The sequence below is a fragment of the Malaclemys terrapin genome, chromosome 12 (assembly GCF_027887155.1).
Source record: "Malaclemys terrapin pileata isolate rMalTer1 chromosome 12, rMalTer1.hap1, whole genome shotgun sequence".
NCBI lineage: Eukaryota > Metazoa > Chordata > Testudines > Emydidae > Malaclemys > Malaclemys terrapin.
In genome coordinates, this window is record NC_071516.1 from 44,081,221 (window position 1) to 44,097,905 (window position 16,685).

Sequence of the window (16,685 nt, forward strand, 5' to 3'; positions counted from 1 at the left end):
CTTAAGCAGCATTTTTCTTATTTTGCCCGTGTAAATTTGGATTATTATGGATGGAAATAGTCTGTCATCCGATTGTGTGTGTGCTTGGTGAAATTGACCTCAACCAACATTGCTTGATACAAATCTCACCTTTCCAAGCCTAATACAGGAGGTCCAACTATCAAAAGGATCACTTCTGGTGTTGGACTCTAGGAATCTGTGGCTGGGGCATAACTGCAGCCCCTCATTTAGGAGAGGTGTGAGAGACAAAACAAAGGCAAATGTGAGTCCATCCAGGAATGGGAATTAAGTGGGTGGATGGCTTTGCTGGGTGTTGTTTGGGTCAGGGAGGGTGTTTGTGTGAGGAACAGGACAGAGAGATTGAAGGTGAAAGAAGCCAGGAGACTGAGCAAAGTTTCAGGCTGGGGTGCTGGCTGAAAGAGGATTTGAGCAGTGATCAAAGACACTCTCTCCTGTTGTTTGGTTCCTCCTGTGTTCAGGGAAACAGAATTTATATGTTTTCTGTAACTATGCAGTATGGCATCAAAGAAATTATTGACTTCATCACCAAATTCCCCTCCCAACTGGAACCCCTCCTAACTGGAACCCTGATATTTTGGCTAACTGCTCAGGTCTACAATTGTAGCAATGACAATGTACCATGTGGGTGTGTTACAGGGATGGAGCGTGGAAACAGCACAGGGGTGATGGAGTTTGTGCTGCTGGGGCTATCCCAGACCTGGGAGATCCAGCTCTTCCTCTTTGTCTTGTTCCTCATCTTCTACTCCATGATCCTCCCAGCCAACATCCTCATCATCATCACCATCCAGGGTGACTCTCACCTGGGTTCCCCCATGTATTTCTTCCTGGCCAACCTGGCCTTTCTGAATATCTGCTACTGCTCCGTCACCCCCCCCCCCCCCCGAAGATGCTGGCTGACTTCTTCTCCCGCCACAAAACGATCTCCTATGGGGGCTGCATGGCCCAGATCTTCTTCATCCACTTCCTGGGGGGATCTGAGGTTTTCCTGCTCATGGGCCTGGCCTTTGATAGGTACGTGGCCATCTGCCATCCCCTGCGCTATGCCAGCATGATGAGCAGGGAGGTCTGCTGTGCCCTGGTTGGGGCTGCTTGGGCCGTGGGCTTCACGCACTCTATCCTGCGGGTGGTGCTGATTATCCGGCTGCCGTTCTGTGGCCCCAATGAGCTGGACAATTTCTTCTGTGACATCACCCAGGTGATCAAGTTGTCCTGTACCGATGTCTATGTGCTGGAGTTCTTCATGTTCTTCAACAGCGGCTTTTCCACCGTGATGTGCTTCCTCCTCTTGCTCATCTCCTATGGGGCCCTGCTGGTCCGGCTGCATGTGGGCGACCCCTCAAAGGGGACGAGCAAGGCAGCCTCCACCTGTGTCATCCATGTCATCATCGTCTTCATCATGTTCAGCCCAGCCATCTACATCTACTGCCAGCCCTTCCGCAGCTTCCCCCTGGACAAGGTGGTGTACGTGTTCCACACCGTGGTCTTCCCGCTCATGAACCCTATAATCTACACACTCAGGAACAAGGAGATCATCAGTGCCATGAAGAGGCTGCTGGGCAGACACAGGCTCTGCCAAAGGAAATAGAAGGAAGTAAAAATAAAAAAGTGCAGGATTTGGAATTATTTCAGGGAATTTATCTGACTTGTGTCTGACTAGATTATCACTATGGTCCCCTCTGCCCTCTGAACTGGTGAATTTATACATGTTTATCAATTTGAGAGGCCAGAATCTGCATTCAGTTACACCAGAGTAATGCTGGAGTAATGTGGTAGGATCAATGGAGTTACAATGGAGCACATATGAAGTATCTATAGAGTAATTGTGGAGTAATTATACAGTATCTGTGGAGTAACTCTGTGATATCTACAGAGCAATTTTGAGGTAACGCTTTAATGTCTGCAAAAAGAAGAACAGGAGTACTTGTGGCACCTTAGAGACTAACAAATTTATTAGAGCATAAGCTTTCGTGGACTACAGCCCACTTCTTCGGATGCATAATGTCTATGTGCTAATACAGTGATACCTATAAACTAAATTTCCATGTCAAAGGACTAACTTTTTAGTAACAGTGTGGTATATGTAAACTAATATTGTAGTAATTCTGTGGTACATATGGAGTAACTCTACTGTGTCTGTGGAGAACCTCAGTAGTAAGTCCATAGTATCTATGGAGTAACTATAGAGTAACTCTGAATAAGCTATGGAGTAATTCTGCAGTAAATGTTGAATAAGTCTGCAGTATTTGTCGGATAACTGTAGTATCTACAGAGTAATTCTGTAGTATCTATATAGAAATACAGTAATACTTAAGGATTTATTCATTCATATCCATGGAGTAAACCTGCAATATTCATGGAGCAACATTGTAATGACTCTGTCACGTCTATGTAGATAATACTGATTTGCTATACAGTTCTTAAACAGACTTTATAAATTCACTACATAGATTCTACACAGGCATTACACAGGTTTTTCCCTAAGGTACTACTTATTTACTATAGGATTGTTCCACCAATATAAAAGAATTACTCCAGGTGTCCTACAAGTTTAGTGTATATTTATTCCATAGACATACACGGTTACTACTGAGTTGCTCCATACATAATATAGAGTTATCTACATAGTAATTTTGTTGTAACTCTGTAGTATCTATAGAGTAATAACAATATAATAATTTTGTCATAACTGGGGAGTAGCTCTGCAGTATTTATAAGGGAACTGTGTACTGATTGTTTATTATATGGGAGATGCTCTAGATTATTTCTGGAGTATCTTCTGAGTAATTACAGAGTTTACATCAGTTGTGAAGCTTGGTTCATGAGAATTTCATCAAAAGCGTAGTGTGGGCTGAGAGAGGTGAGCAAAGAACTGTCAATATGGAACTATTTATAAGCAAATAAAACTTATCCCTTCAAATGTAACCTTTCCTCTGCCTCATGTGCCAAATTCTAGCAAAGTTTCAAAGCCCCAGAGAGCAAAGTTGCTTCTTTATATTCTTTTCCTTCTCAAGTATCCCTGCTTAAAACATAGGACACTCCATCCCACAACTGGCATTAAGAGAACATGAAGGCTGCACAATTAAAGACTCACAATTCAGGAAAATGTTGCACTAACAGCCTTAACTCTGCCTCCATGAGTCAGATTTTCAAAGCCACCTAGGAATGTGGCTGCCCAGTTCCCAGTAATTTTAATGAGATCGGGCCATCCATCTCCTTTACATGTCTTTCACTTTACCATTCACAGATATAATATATCACTGGTTTTCAACCTGTGGTCCACGGACACCCGGAGGTCAGCAGCCCATGTCTCAGATTTCCAAAGGGGTCTGCACCACCATAATTTTCCACAAATGAAAAAAGATTGCAAACCACTGTGACAGATACAGGATCAGATACTCAGATGGAGTAAACTGCCCAAGTTCCATTAAAATCATTCTTTCTTTTAGAATACCAGCTAAAGAAGCAACTAAAGATCAGCACCACCATTGTGCCAGGTGCTGCATAACCTCTGACTGAGATCAGGGCCCCCATCGTGCCAGGTGCTGCCCGTAGCAAACCAATATTATGTTGGTTTTTGTGCTGGGCACTTTGCATGCATGGAGGTCGACTGGCATCAGCTTGCCCGGTGGCTACTTGAACTGGATGAATGGCTGATTTTTCAGTTCACAGGCAGTTTGGAAAAAGCTGGAGGGGAAAGAATTGGGCCAACCCAAAACGAGTTGAAAAATTTCAGAAAAAATGAAGTTAATTGGAAAAGTTGGAGTGCGAAAAAACCCACATGCAGGGGGAGGGTAGGTGGAAATATTTCATTCAACCCGAACCAAAATGTGAAAGTCCCAGGTTCAAGTCCCCCATCTCTGTGGTGTGAAGAAGGATCAGGAAGTTGGGTCTCTTGCTTTGTAGCAGCACAGCTACACCACTGGGCTATGTGATAACCTGGTGTGGGAATGTCTCCTGTTGAAGCCATTGCATTATGGCCGTTCCAGCAAGGATCAATAATTGGAGTGGGGGGACTGGACCTACTAATTCCCACCTCCAAAGCAGGATACCAGGATGACCAGAGGAGACACACAGGGGCTAGTGGCTTTCTCCTAACAGAGATCTTCTCCTTCGCTGCTCAGAGCCATCAGCTTTTGCAGCAAGGGATTTGAACACCTAATTCCGCTGGAACATCCTTGGGTTCTTCTGCAGCTCCCGGTGTCTCCTCTGCCATGCTGAGCATCCCACCTATCTTTAGTCCTCCTTCTCAGTGCTGGATATTGTGCCTCATGTATCACACCCGGATGACTCTGACCAGGGGGTTTGTGGGTGGCCAGGACATTTCGGGGTCTCCTGACCAGCTGGTAGAAGCTCCCTTGTTAGAGATTTTTTTGGCTGAGTTATGTCAGGCCCGGCTGCGAGGAGACGGATCCTCAATTCCCATGGGGATATCACCACAAACATCACCCAGCCGCCACCTTAAAAGCCTACATCTCACATTTAGGCATCGTGAGATCCTAAAAACCCCTTGCTCAGCTGGCACCTAACCCCCTTAGGCAGCTATGTGTAACAACCAGCAACATTCCCAAAGCACTGAACTATCTGCTGGTGGGTGTGTGTGGACGCGTCTTGGTCCTGATGCTACTACGGTGCTGTAGCTCACATCTCGGCCAGGGTGGGACCCTCCAGCTCAGTGTTGCTGTGGCTAGTTCGTCTCTGTGGCCAGTCCCTGGCGGTGCTCTGGGGGGGCAGAATTTTGTGGCTGGCTGCGGGGGGAGGGTGTCCCTGCTGCCCCTATTGGCGAGGTGAGCCCTGATCTGTCTGAGTGTGTCTGTCATTATAGCTCAAATCCCCATGGGTTAAGCGCTCCTCTGGGAAGTCGGACCCCCCCCAGTTGAAATTCCCCCTTCGGCTTCATTTGGGGCAATGACTTGTATTTAGTTGAGTGCCCTGGTTAACGGTTATAATGTGGTGGGGTGATCTCTCTGTGGGGTAATTAGGATTTCTGGGTTCCATTCCTGGGGCACCGTGACTTATCCCCCTTTCTCCGTGCCACAGTTTCCCCACCTAAGGACAGCGGGACTGTGACACAGGGCCAGAAAGGGATACACAGCTAGCAGGCTAATTGACCTAGATTCAACCTTTATAGATGTATTAAAAGATATGTAAATGGTAATTAGAGCCATTCCATGTTACATGGACTAAAACTTTGGAATGCAAACTTGTATTGTTAAAGAAGTGGAAGAAGATAGTGACAGTAGCAGTCTATGTTTGCCTATATCTTATTAGAGGTTGACAATGTAACCAAATGGTTCCTATCGCTGTATTCTGTTAACATTTAGATGAACTGTGAATGTAGTAATATCATTGTTCTTGTTTTTCTTTGACGTATGTACTTAACAACCAGTAAATGGCTGAAGATTGGTAATTACCTTATGTTAATCCAGTGATGCTTAGGAATTAGAGATTATTTTAAAGCCACTATTGTTCACCCAAGGACTGCACAATAGCGATAGCCTGCCAGAGAAGTATAAAAAGGACTCTTGGGCCCTGATCCTTGCATCTAGGATCTGCTTAAGCTTCATCAGGAGAAGTTTGAGCCAAAAGACAGAAGTCTCCAGTCCCATCTGGATCACCTTGTTTTGGACATTGGACTGTAACCTATGGACTAATTCTGAAATAACTCTTGGCATCTCTAAACCTCACCATCTCTACGATGAAACTGACCTAAGGACTCTACTCATGTCTGTATGTATAACAATCTTTTAGCCAATACTCTCTCTCTTTTCTTTTTTAATAAAGTTTAGTTTAGTTAATAAGAATTGGCTGTAAAAGTGTATTTGGGTAAGATCTGAAATATTCATTAACTTGGTGGGTACTGTGTCCTATCCTTTGGGATTGGTAGAACTTCTTGTACGATGAACAAGATTTTCAGTAATCTTCATATTTGACTTGGCTGTCTGGGTGGGAACCCAAAGCTGGGTTGCCAGGGGAGCTGTGTTTTGGATTCTGGGTAACCAGTGATCTATTGTAGAAGCTGATTTGTTTCTGACTTGGGGAATCTAAGTATTAAAATAACTAGCAATTTGGGGGATTGTCTGCCCCATTCTTTGCAGTTTGCCCTAATTGAGCAATCTCAGCCTGGCCCCCCGGTATCCCGGTCACAGGGACCCACCTGACCGAACATGGGGATCGTGAGAGGAACAGCTCTGCAGCCTAGCAACATAGTTCCAGTCCCAGCTAACAAGGGCCCTAGGTGCTGAGCTACACCTGCTTCCCCCTCCCCACCTCTGCCGGCTCCCAGAGCTCCCATGGGGGCCCCAGAGGGGATATAGCAGGGTGTTGTGTGAGGGGAGAGGGACCGTGAGGCAGGCGGGGACAGAGATGGGACCTGGCCGTGGGAGGCAGCGCAGGGTGAGTGTCAGTCTGTCCTCCCATCTCCTTCTGCCCCCACCAGCCCTCCCTCTCCAGTTCTGGCTGCCCATCAGGCCCGACAGAACCCCCCTCCTACACTAAACCTCCCTCATCGGGTCTGCCAGTGCCCCTCAGTCCTGACCCACAGCCTCTGCTATCACAGTCCTGGGCTCCCCCCAGCTCTGACGGTGCCCCCCACTCCTGATGCACAGCCCCCTGCTAGCCCAGCCCTGGGCTCCCCAGCTCCCCTCCCCTGCAGCTGCACTGGTGCCCCTCAATCCCAACCAAAATCCCCCCTTGCTATCCCAGTTGCTAACAGACTTGTATGCTGCTTCAGGAGGACAGATTTCAGGTTTCACAGCATATGCAACGGCAGATACCAGGGTGTTTCAAGTGTTGCTGTTCCCATTGCACGGCCACCGTGTGTTTGTATTGATTCAGTGAATGTAGGAAATGGATAACTAGGGATTGAATGAGCTAATGGAGGGATGACTATGTGAGGGCATTTATTAATACATGGCTAAAGCAGAAGCTAGCAAGGCTAGTGTGATGCCTGGCTGTATGTGTGCTGAACTTCTCCTCATTGAGTGGGAGAAAGAAAGAAAGAAAGAAAGAAAGAAAGAAAGAAAGAAAGAAAGAAAGAAAGAAAGAAAGAAAGAAAGAACAAGTTATTAAACACATGAACAGGGGGAGATATAAATTACAGGGACAGAAGGATTTAAATAATAATCAAACGAATGAATCCGTGATTAAAAGAATGAATGCAAGCTGGAATCCATGAATGCATGGAAGAAAAAATGAAGGAATGTTTAGCTACCGACATGTCGGAAGTCAGACATGGTGGCTGTCAGGAATAAATGAGAGAGAGAAAAAATAAATGGACAGGTAAATAAATGAAGGAATGTAGAGAGAAATAAGGGAAGCAACAAGTACACAGATACATAAATTAATTTATAAATACATGAATAATAGAATGTATAAATAATCTGGGGGGGGTCTGATCTTGGTCGGGGTCTGTACAGTGCCCAGCACAGTGGGGGCCATGATCTCAGTCAAGATCTGTGCAGCACCAGGCATATCTGGAGGTCTGACCTCAGTAACCGCTAGACGTTACCATAATTCATACATTCATTGATTCTTAGATTGATAAATTTACAAGCCAGAAACAACTGCTAGACCACCCAGTCTGAGCTCCTGCATAATCCAGACCAGCGGATTTCACCCAGCTATCCCTATATTGAGCCCCATCACTTGTGTTTGACTAAAGCATCTTCCAGAAAGGCTGCATTTGAAGACACCAAAAGATGGACAATCCACTACTTCCCCTTGGGAGTATTTTCCAATGATTAAACAACCTCACTGTTAGAAATTGGTGCCTTATTTCTAAATTGAGCTTACCTGGTATTAAGTTCCAGCCATTAGTTCTTGTTCTGCCTTTCTCTGCTAGATTAATGAGCCCTTTAGTGGCTGGTATTTTTTCTCCCTGGGAACATTTTTATATAGTGTAAGCAAGTCACCTCTCAATCTTCTGTTTGAGATGCTAAAAAGATCAAGCCCTTTAAATCTCTCACTGCCAGGCATTTTCTCCAGCCCTCGGATCATTTTTCCAGCTCTTTCTGCCCCTGGCACCTCCAATTTGCCAGCATCCTTTTTAAAACACGCACCCCAGAACTGAATGTAGGATTCCAATATCACTCTCACCAGTGCCCGTACAGAGGGAAGGACCCCTGCTCACCGCCGCCCTCATTATACTTCACAGTGAGTTGCTTCTCTGCTCTGAGCAGTCAATCCTTTTCTGTCCCTAACTGCCAGGCAGGGCCGGCTCCAGGCATCAGGCAACCAAGCACATGTTTGGGGCGGCAGCTGGTAAGGGGTGGCCAATCTTGGGGGGGGGCAGCGCGGCAGGGGGGCGGCACGGGGTGCGGCGCTCGGGGGGGGTTCCGGCAGGGGGGGGCTCGGGGGGCGGCGCTTTTTTTTGCTGCTTGGGGCAGCAAAAAAGTTAGAGCCGGCCCTGCTGCCAGGACCCAGTCCCCCATTCTGTAGGCATGTGTAACTTGGCATTTTGGCTGTATTCAAATACATTTTGTGCAAATGAAGCCTGTTTCAGCAGCCTCAGCATTATTTACCACTCTGTACATCCGCTGTAATAATTAAGTTTATTTTTAAGCAACTTTTTGGATGTTTAGCAATATACATTTTCACACAGAAAATTAGGGCGGAATCAAACAATGGAGACTATAATTATTGCATGACAGCAGATGTTGAGATTCAAAATGTTAAAGCTTTATAACTGTTAAAACACAAATTGTCAACATCACATGTCAAAATATACAAAGTAAATAAGCTTACGTCAAACTCAAATAAGTTCTTCTACAGCATTTTTTTTACTTTGCCTTTGTAAATTTTGATTGTTATTGATGGAAATATTTTTCGTCGGGTTGTGTGTGTTCGGTGAAAGCAGCGTCGACTGACATTGGCCGATAAAAATCTCACCCTTCCAAGCCTGATACAGGGGATCTGACCACCACAGGATCCCTTCTGGCTTTGGGCTCTGGGAATCGATGGGTGGGACATAACTGCTGCCCCTCGTTTAAGATACATTGGAGAGACAAAACAAAGGCAAATGTGAGTCCATCCAGGAATGGGAATTATGTGGGTGGATGGCTTTGCTGGGTATATTTAGGGTATGGGGGGTTGTAAGGAGCAGGACAGAGAGATTGAAGGTGAAAGAAGCTGAGAGACTGAAAGAAGTTTCAGGCTGAGCTGCCGGCTGAAAGAGGACTGGAGCGGTGATCAAAGACACTCTCTCCCATTGTTTGGTTCCTCCAGTTTTCAGGGAAATAGGACTTTGCATCTTTTCTGTATATATGCAGGATTGCATCAAAGAAATTCCTGATTCGGTCCCCTAATTCCCCTCCTAACTGAAACTGCCTCCTAGACCCTGAATATTTGTCAAACTGCTTGGGTCCTCAATCATAGCAGTGACAATGTACCATGTTGGTTTGTTACAGGGATGGAGCATGAGAATGGCACAGGGGTGACGGAGTTTGTGCTGCTGGGGCTATCCCAGACCCGGGAGATCCAGCTCTTCCTCTTTGTCTTGTTCCTCATCTTCTACTCCGTGATCCTCCCAGCCAACATCCTCATCATCCTCACCATCCAGGGTGACCCTCACCTGGGTTCCCCCATGTATTTCTTCCTGGCCAACCTGGCCTTTCTGGACATCTGCTACTGCTCCGTCACCCCCCCAAAGATGCTGGCTGACTTCTTCTCCCACCACAAGACGATCTCCTATGGGGGCTGCATGGCCCAGATCTTCTTCATCCACTTCCTGGGGGCAGCTGAGGTCTTCCTGCTCATGGGCATGGCCTTTGATAGGTACGTGGCCATCTGCCATCCCCTGCGCTATGCCAGCATGATGAGCAGGGAGGTCTGCTGTGCCCTGGTTGGGGCTGCTTGGGCCGGAGGCTTCACGCACTCTATCCTGCAGGTGGCGCTGATTATCCGGCTGCCGTTCTGTGGCCCCAACGAGCTGGACAATTTCTTCTGTGACATCACCCAGGTGATCAAGCTGGCCTGTACCGATGTCTACATGCTGGAGTTCCTCATGTTCTTCAGCAGCGGCTTTTCCACCGTGATGTGCTTCCTCATCTTGCTCATCTCCTATGCGGTGCTGCTGGTCCGGCTTCGGGCACGTGACCCTTCAAAGGGGACAAGCAAAGTGGCTTCCACCTGTGTCACCCATGTCATCATTGTCTTCATCATGTTTAGTCCGGCCATCTACATCTACTGCCATCCCTTCCACACCTTCTTCCTGGACAAGGTGGTGTCCGTGTTCCACACCGTGGTCTTCCCACTCATGAACCCTATCATCTACACGCTCAGGAACAAAGAGATCATCAGTGCCATGAAGAGGCTGCCAGGCAGACACAGGCTCTGCAGGGGGAAATAGAACAAAGGCAGAGTAAAGAAGTGCAGGGTTTGGAATTTTTTCATGGCATTTCTCTGTCTTGTGTTATACAGGAAGTCAGACTACATTATCACAACGGTCCCCTCTGATCTCTTAACTGATTAATCTAAATAGGTTTATCAATGTGTGGGGCCAGAATCTGCATTGATTTACACCAGAGTAATACTGGAGTAATGCAGTAGAATCTATGAAGTAATGAAGGAGCAAGTTTCATGTGTCTATGGAGTAATTGTGGAACAATTCTGTAGTACCTGCTGAGCAACTCTGTAATATCTATGGAGCAATTTTGAGCTAACTCTTTAATGTCTATGTACTAATGCTGTAATACCTATGAACTAATTTTCCATGTCAGTGGAGTAACTTTCAAGTAAATGTGTAGTATATGTGAACTAACATTGTACTAACTTTGTTATACATATGGAGTAACTCTACTGTGTCTGGCGAAACTTAGTAGAAAATCTGTAGTATCTATGGAGTAACTATATAGTAACTCTGTATAAGCCATGGAGTAATTCTGCAATAAATGTGGAATACGTCTACAGTATTTTGTAATATCTACAGAGTAATTCTGTAGTATCTATATAGAAATACAGTAGTACCTATTGATTTATTCTTTCATATCCTTGGAGTAACATTATAATGATTCTGTCACATCAATGGAGGAACTCTGTGTTATTTGTGGAGCAACACTGTTGTAACTGTAATGTCTATGGAATAAATATATACTAACCCTGTAGGATACATGGAATAATTCTTTTGTATCTGTGAAGCAATTCTTTAGTAAATAAGTAGTATCTCGAGGAAAAACTGTGTAATTACTATAAAGTATCTATTTAGTAAATTTATGAAGTCTGTTTAAGAACTTTGTAGCAAATCAGTATTATCTGCATAGTAACTTTGTTGTAACTCTGTAGTATCTATAGAATAATAACAAGGTAGTCATTTTGTCAGATCCATGTAATAACTCTGTAGTATCTATAGAGTAACTGTGTACTGTTTGTTTATTCTATATGAAGTAACTCTAGATTATCTCTGGAGTATCTTGTGAATAATTACAGAGTTTACATCAGTTATGAAGGCTGGTGCATGAGAATTTCATCAAGAGAGTGGTGAGGGCTGAGAGAGGTTACCAAAGAACTGTCAATGTGTACCTATTTTTATGAAAATAAAAAATCCCTTCAAATGTAACCTTTCCTCTGTCCCATGTGCCAACTTCTAGGAAGGTTTCAAAGCCCCAGAGAGCAAAGCTGCTTCTTTTTCTATTTTTCCTTCTCCAATCTCCCTGCTTAAAAACATAGGACACTCTATCCCACAACTGGCATTAAGAGAACATGAAGGCTGCACAATTAACGACTCACAATTCAGGAAAATGTTGCACTAACAGCCTTAACTCTGCCCCTATGAGTTAGATTTTCAAAGCCACCTAGGAATGTGGCTGCCTAGTTACCAGTATTTTTAATAAAAAGAAGAACAGGAGTACTTGTGGCACCTTAGAGACTAACAAATTTATTAGAGCAGGTCATCCGTCTCCTTTAGATGCCTTTCACTATGCCACTCACAGATATGATATATCAGTGGTTTTTGGCCTGTAGTACACAGACCCCTCAAGGTCTGCAAACTATGTCTAAGATTTCCAGTGGGGTCTGCACCTCCATTTTAAATATTTTAGAGGTCCACAAATGAAAAAAGGTTGAAAACCACTATGATAGATACAGGATCAGATACTCAGGTGTATCAAACTTCCCAAGTTCCATTGAAATCATTCTTTCTATTTGAGTACCGAATAAATAAGCAACCAAAGATCAGAGCCCCCATTGTGTCAGGCGCTGCACAGACTCCATTTGAGATCATGTCCTATTGTACCAGGGGATGCACAGGCCCCAACCAAGATCAGGGCCCCCATTGTGCCGGGTGCTGCCTGTACCCAAACCAATACTGGGTTGTTCTTTGTGGTGGGCACAATGCGTGCATGGAGAGCTAATGGCATCAGCTTGCCTGGTGGCTACTACATCTGGGTGAATCACTGAGTTTTCAGATCTCTGGCAGTTTGGAAAAAGCAGACGGGGGAAGAAATTGCATCAACCTGAACCGAGTTGAGAAAATCCAGAAAAAATTAAGGGAATTAGAAAATTGTGGGTAGGGTAGATGGAAATATTTCATTCAACTCAAAATGAAAAGTGAAAGCCCCAGGTTCAAGTCCCCCATCTTAATGGTGTGAAGAAGGATCAGGAAGTTGGGTCTCTTGCTTTATAGCAGCACAGCTACACCACTGGGCTATGGGATAAGCTGGTGTGGGAATGTCTCCTGTTGAAGCCATTGTGTTATGGATTAATAATTGGATTGGAAGGGACTGGGCCTTCTAATTCCCACCTTCAAGGCACGTACCTTGACAAATCAGGCTCTGGAGTGAGGCCGGTGCTGTTGCTTTCTTCCTTTAGCCCAAGGGCTTCATATCAAGTCAGTTCATTTCCACAGGAGCCACTGAAGGGCTTCCGTGCCAGAATATCCCAATAGCTTTTAATAGCAGAGACCCAAGTTCAAATCCTATCTTCCCAGCAGCAAGGGGGGGACTTGAACTGTGGCTCCCACAACCCATGTGTGTTAATCTTTGGGCTAACAGATAAAAAGGAGACAACAGCCCTTCTCCCTCTGGGCATTTGGGTGAATTCATGGTAAATCCATGGATAGTTTTGGGTCACTGGAAACTGCATATTTTGGCTCTAGTGGCTCCAGGACTTCTCTTCAGGGATCCTGGGTTCTGTCCACAGCTCAACTGGTGGTGGGGTCCAGTGGTTAGAACAGAATAATGGGGTGTGGTGAGTTAGAAAGGGCAGTTTGGGAGCCAGGACACCTGGGTTCTATCCTGTCTCTGGGAGGGGAGTGGGGTCTAGTGGGTTAAAGTGGTTGGGGCTGAGATCCAGAAATCCTGGGTTCCATCCCCAGCTCTGGGAGGGCATGGGGATCTAGTGGGTCAGAGCAGTGGGGTCTGGGAGCAGTGGTGGATTAGTCACTGGTTCGACTTGGCCCATCCCCAGTGGCCTCAGCCAACTGGGGGCCCCAGAAAAAATCCACTGGGTGGTGGAAGCCCAGAGCCCTGGTCACAGGATGGGGGAAGCCCCCACACCCGACCCCACTCCCCAGCAGCAGCACCGGGCAGGGCAGTTGAAGCAGGGAAACCCTAGTGTCCCAACCCCATTGTCAGCACAAGCCGAGGAGTGGGGGAAGCCCCAGTCTAGCATGCCCCAACCCTGTCCCCAGCAGAAGCCGAGAGGGGCAGGGGAAGCCCCCACTGCCCCGTCCCCGGCAGAAGCTACAGGATGGCAGGGGAAGCCCCCGCACCCAACCCCACTCTCTGGCCTAAGAGCCTGGCAGGTGGGGCAGGAGACACCCCAGGGCCCTGACCCTGGTCCCCTGCAGAAGCGCTGGGGGTGGTGGAGGAAGCCCCAACACCAGGACCCCTGCTGCGGCCCTGGGACTGGAGGAGCTCTCGCTATCGACCGCAGCCTCAGGGCTGGGGAAGTTCTCACTCCCTGCTGCAGCCCTGGGACCATGGCAGGAGGACAGAGCTTCTCTGGTCTTGAGGTTGCAGTGCGGGGGGACAGAGAGGAGCAAATGGGTTGTGGGGCCACGGTGGGAGGACCCTGGGTGGAATAGGGTGGGGCCCCAGGGAAGGGGCAGAAAGATGTGGGGCCGTGGGTGGGGACACAGGAGGAAGGGGCGAAATGGGCACGGGACTATCACTGCAGGTGCATTTGCTCTGGCCCAGGACCCCAAAAACCTTAATCTGCCTCTGGCTGGGACCCAGGACAGGTTCCATCCCCAGCCCTGAAAAGGGAGTGGGGTCTAGTAGTTAGAGCAGAGGAAGTGGGAGGCCAGTCATCAAGTTGTTTTAAGCACTGGCAGTGTGACTTGGTTCATCTCCCTTTTCTCCCCTGTCCCCATGTTTCATTCCCAGTCCCCCCACAGAAGGGGATCCTGCAGCACCCCCTGCTGGGGGGACACTGTCTTGCTGGAGCCCCGCTGGCCTGTCCATTCCCCGTCCCCCTCCCCCCACCCTTCCTGGCAGCTGAGATCCCTGCTCCCCCCGGAGTTGGTGAGTTTGCTCAGTGCTGAATTAAGCGAGCTGCAGCTGCACACACCGCCCGCCCCCCGCCCCCCCGCAGTGGGGATTGGTGACGCCCATCCCAGCCAGCGGGGATATAGCTGGGGGCCGTGTGGCTGCAGGGGATGAAGATGGCACTCGGCTGAGCGCCTCTCACTCTACCGAAGGCAACTCAGGGTGAGTCTCCACCACTCGCCCTCTGTCTCTTTTATTCCTCCTTTGCTCTCTCTCCATCTGGCATGGTGCCCTCCATTGCCACCTGCGGGTGCAACTTCCCTACTCCTGGCCTCCTGCCAGCCAGGCATGGGCTGGGGGTAGTGCCAGCCCGCAGGATCCTGACAGGCCTGTAGTTCCAGTGCAAAGATGTGCTGCCCGGGCATGGCTGGGCATGAATTCACCAGTGCCCCCTGCACGGCCCCTACCACAGCCTGGGATCCAGCTGCTTCTCCTTCCTCCTCCCCAAAACTCCCATACATCCGCATCCCAATGGCAGTGCCTCCTGCACCAGCCCCCTGCCCTCCGGCCATTACAGCACAGCTGCTCTGTGTCCCCCTGGCTCTGCTCCCACCTCACTCCCAACCCGCAGCCCCTGCTACTCCAGCCCTGGCCTCCCCCACCCACAGCCCTGCTGATGCCTCAGTCCCAACCAGCAGCCCTCTGCCCACCTAGATTCGCACCTGGGCTGCTCTGCGGCTTTGCCGAGTCCTGTCAGGACCATGCATGGGCAGAGGGGCTGCATGGGGAGCCCAGTGGCCCATCAGTCGCATGGAGATGTTGTCCGTCTCTGAGCCCTGATGTTATTCCAGCTCCTCTCTACCGGAGCATCAGGTGCAGCCAGGACACGGGGCCAGCTGAGGGGACATGATGGCAGAGAAGGAGCTGAGTGTGGGGGGGCGGTGTGACCCCGGGTTTCCCTCCTCAACTCCGCTCATACTTTCCCCTCCTGACAAGCTGCCTCAATGGCTGAGATGCTGCGGTCCAGATTTCCAAAGGTACTTAGGGGCATTCAGATGCATTGGGAGTTTTCAGAAGCAGCTCAGGCACCGAACTCCCATTGGGCGCACCTGGATTAGGTGTCTAAATCCCTTTGGCGTTCTGGCCCCAAAACGACACAGCAAGTCTGTGGCAGGATAGGGAGTTGAACCCACAACCTAGGCTAGTGGGCTCACGACAGGGCTACCCTTAGACTTGGGGGGCTGGTTACTGAGCAACATCTTTGCTTCCTGTGCATGTGTGTGTCCAGCACGATGGGACAAGCGAACTGGACAGTGGTGACCACATTCGTCCTCCTGGGCTTGTCCCCTGCCCATGAAGTCCAGCTCATCCTCTTCTTCCTCTTCCTGCTCTTCTACACCATCATCCTCCCGGGCAACGTCCTCATCATCCTCACTGTCTGGGGTGACCCCCGCCTGGGCTCCCCCATGTATTTCCTGTTGGCCAACCTGGCCTTCCTGGACATCTGCTACTGTTCTGTCACCCCCCCAAAGATGCTGGCTGACTTCTTCTCTCGCCACAAGACCATCTCCTACATGGGCTGCATGGCCCAGATCTTCTTCCTCCACCTCCTGGGGGCGGCCGAAGCCTTCCTCCTTCTCACCATGGCTTATGACCGCTACGTGGCTGTCTGCCAGCCCCTGCGCTACACTAGCATGGTAAGCAGGGGGGTCTGCTGGGCCCTGGTGGGGGCATCTTGGGCAGGGGGCTTTATTCACGCCATCATCCTGGTAGGGTTGATTGCCCAGCTCCCGTTCTGTGGCCCCAACGTTCTGGACAACTTCTTCTGCGATGTGCCCCAGGTGATCAAGCTGGCCTGCACCGACACTGCCCTGGTGGAGATCCTGACCTTCTCCAACAATGGGCTGGTCATACTGCTGTGCTTCCTTCTCCTCCTGGTCTCCTATTCCCTCCTCCTGCTCAAGCTCCGGGCATGCTCTCCCCGGGGCCAGAGCAAAGTGGCCTCCACCTGCATCACCCACATCATCGTCGTCTTTGTCATGTTTGTGCCAGCCATCTACATCTACTGCCTTCCCTTCCGCGCTGTCCCCCTGGAGAAGGTGGTAGCCGTGCTGCACACCGTGGTCTTCCCCCTCACCAACCCCATGATCTACACCCTCAGGAACAAGGAGGTGAAGTCGGCCATGAGGAGGATGGTTGGCAGATATGGGTCTTGGGGAAGGGAACTGAGCAAGTAATCATAGA

General features: G+C 48.5%; 2 protein-coding genes and 1 pseudogene across 2 annotated transcripts; all 3 read left to right on the top strand.

Moving 5' to 3' along the window:
* Positions 1-659: 659 nt before the first annotated feature.
* LOC128846863 (olfactory receptor 734-like) lies at positions 660-1,606 on the top strand (annotated as a pseudogene).
* A 7,821-nt stretch (positions 1,607-9,427) lies between these two features.
* On the top strand, positions 9,428-10,366 carry LOC128846685 (olfactory receptor 734-like). Its single transcript, XM_054045928.1, has one exon. It carries the CDS (start codon positions 9,428-9,430, stop codon positions 10,364-10,366), a length of 939 nt encoding a protein of 312 aa, XP_053901903.1.
* A 5,367-nt stretch (positions 10,367-15,733) lies between these two features.
* Positions 15,734-16,685, top strand: LOC128846720 (olfactory receptor 4N5-like). Its single transcript, XM_054045971.1, has one exon. It carries the CDS (start codon positions 15,734-15,736, stop codon positions 16,676-16,678), a length of 945 nt encoding a protein of 314 aa, XP_053901946.1. The 3' UTR covers positions 16,679-16,685.

Bases quoted from the DNA above. Each gene is read 5' to 3' on its own strand.
- LOC128846720 (XM_054045971.1), top strand. From the start codon at position 15,734: ATGGGACAAGCGAACTGGACAGTGGTGACCACATTCGTCCTCCTGGGC.
- LOC128846685 (XM_054045928.1), top strand. From the start codon at position 9,428: ATGGAGCATGAGAATGGCACAGGGGTGACGGAGTTTGTGCTGCTGGGG.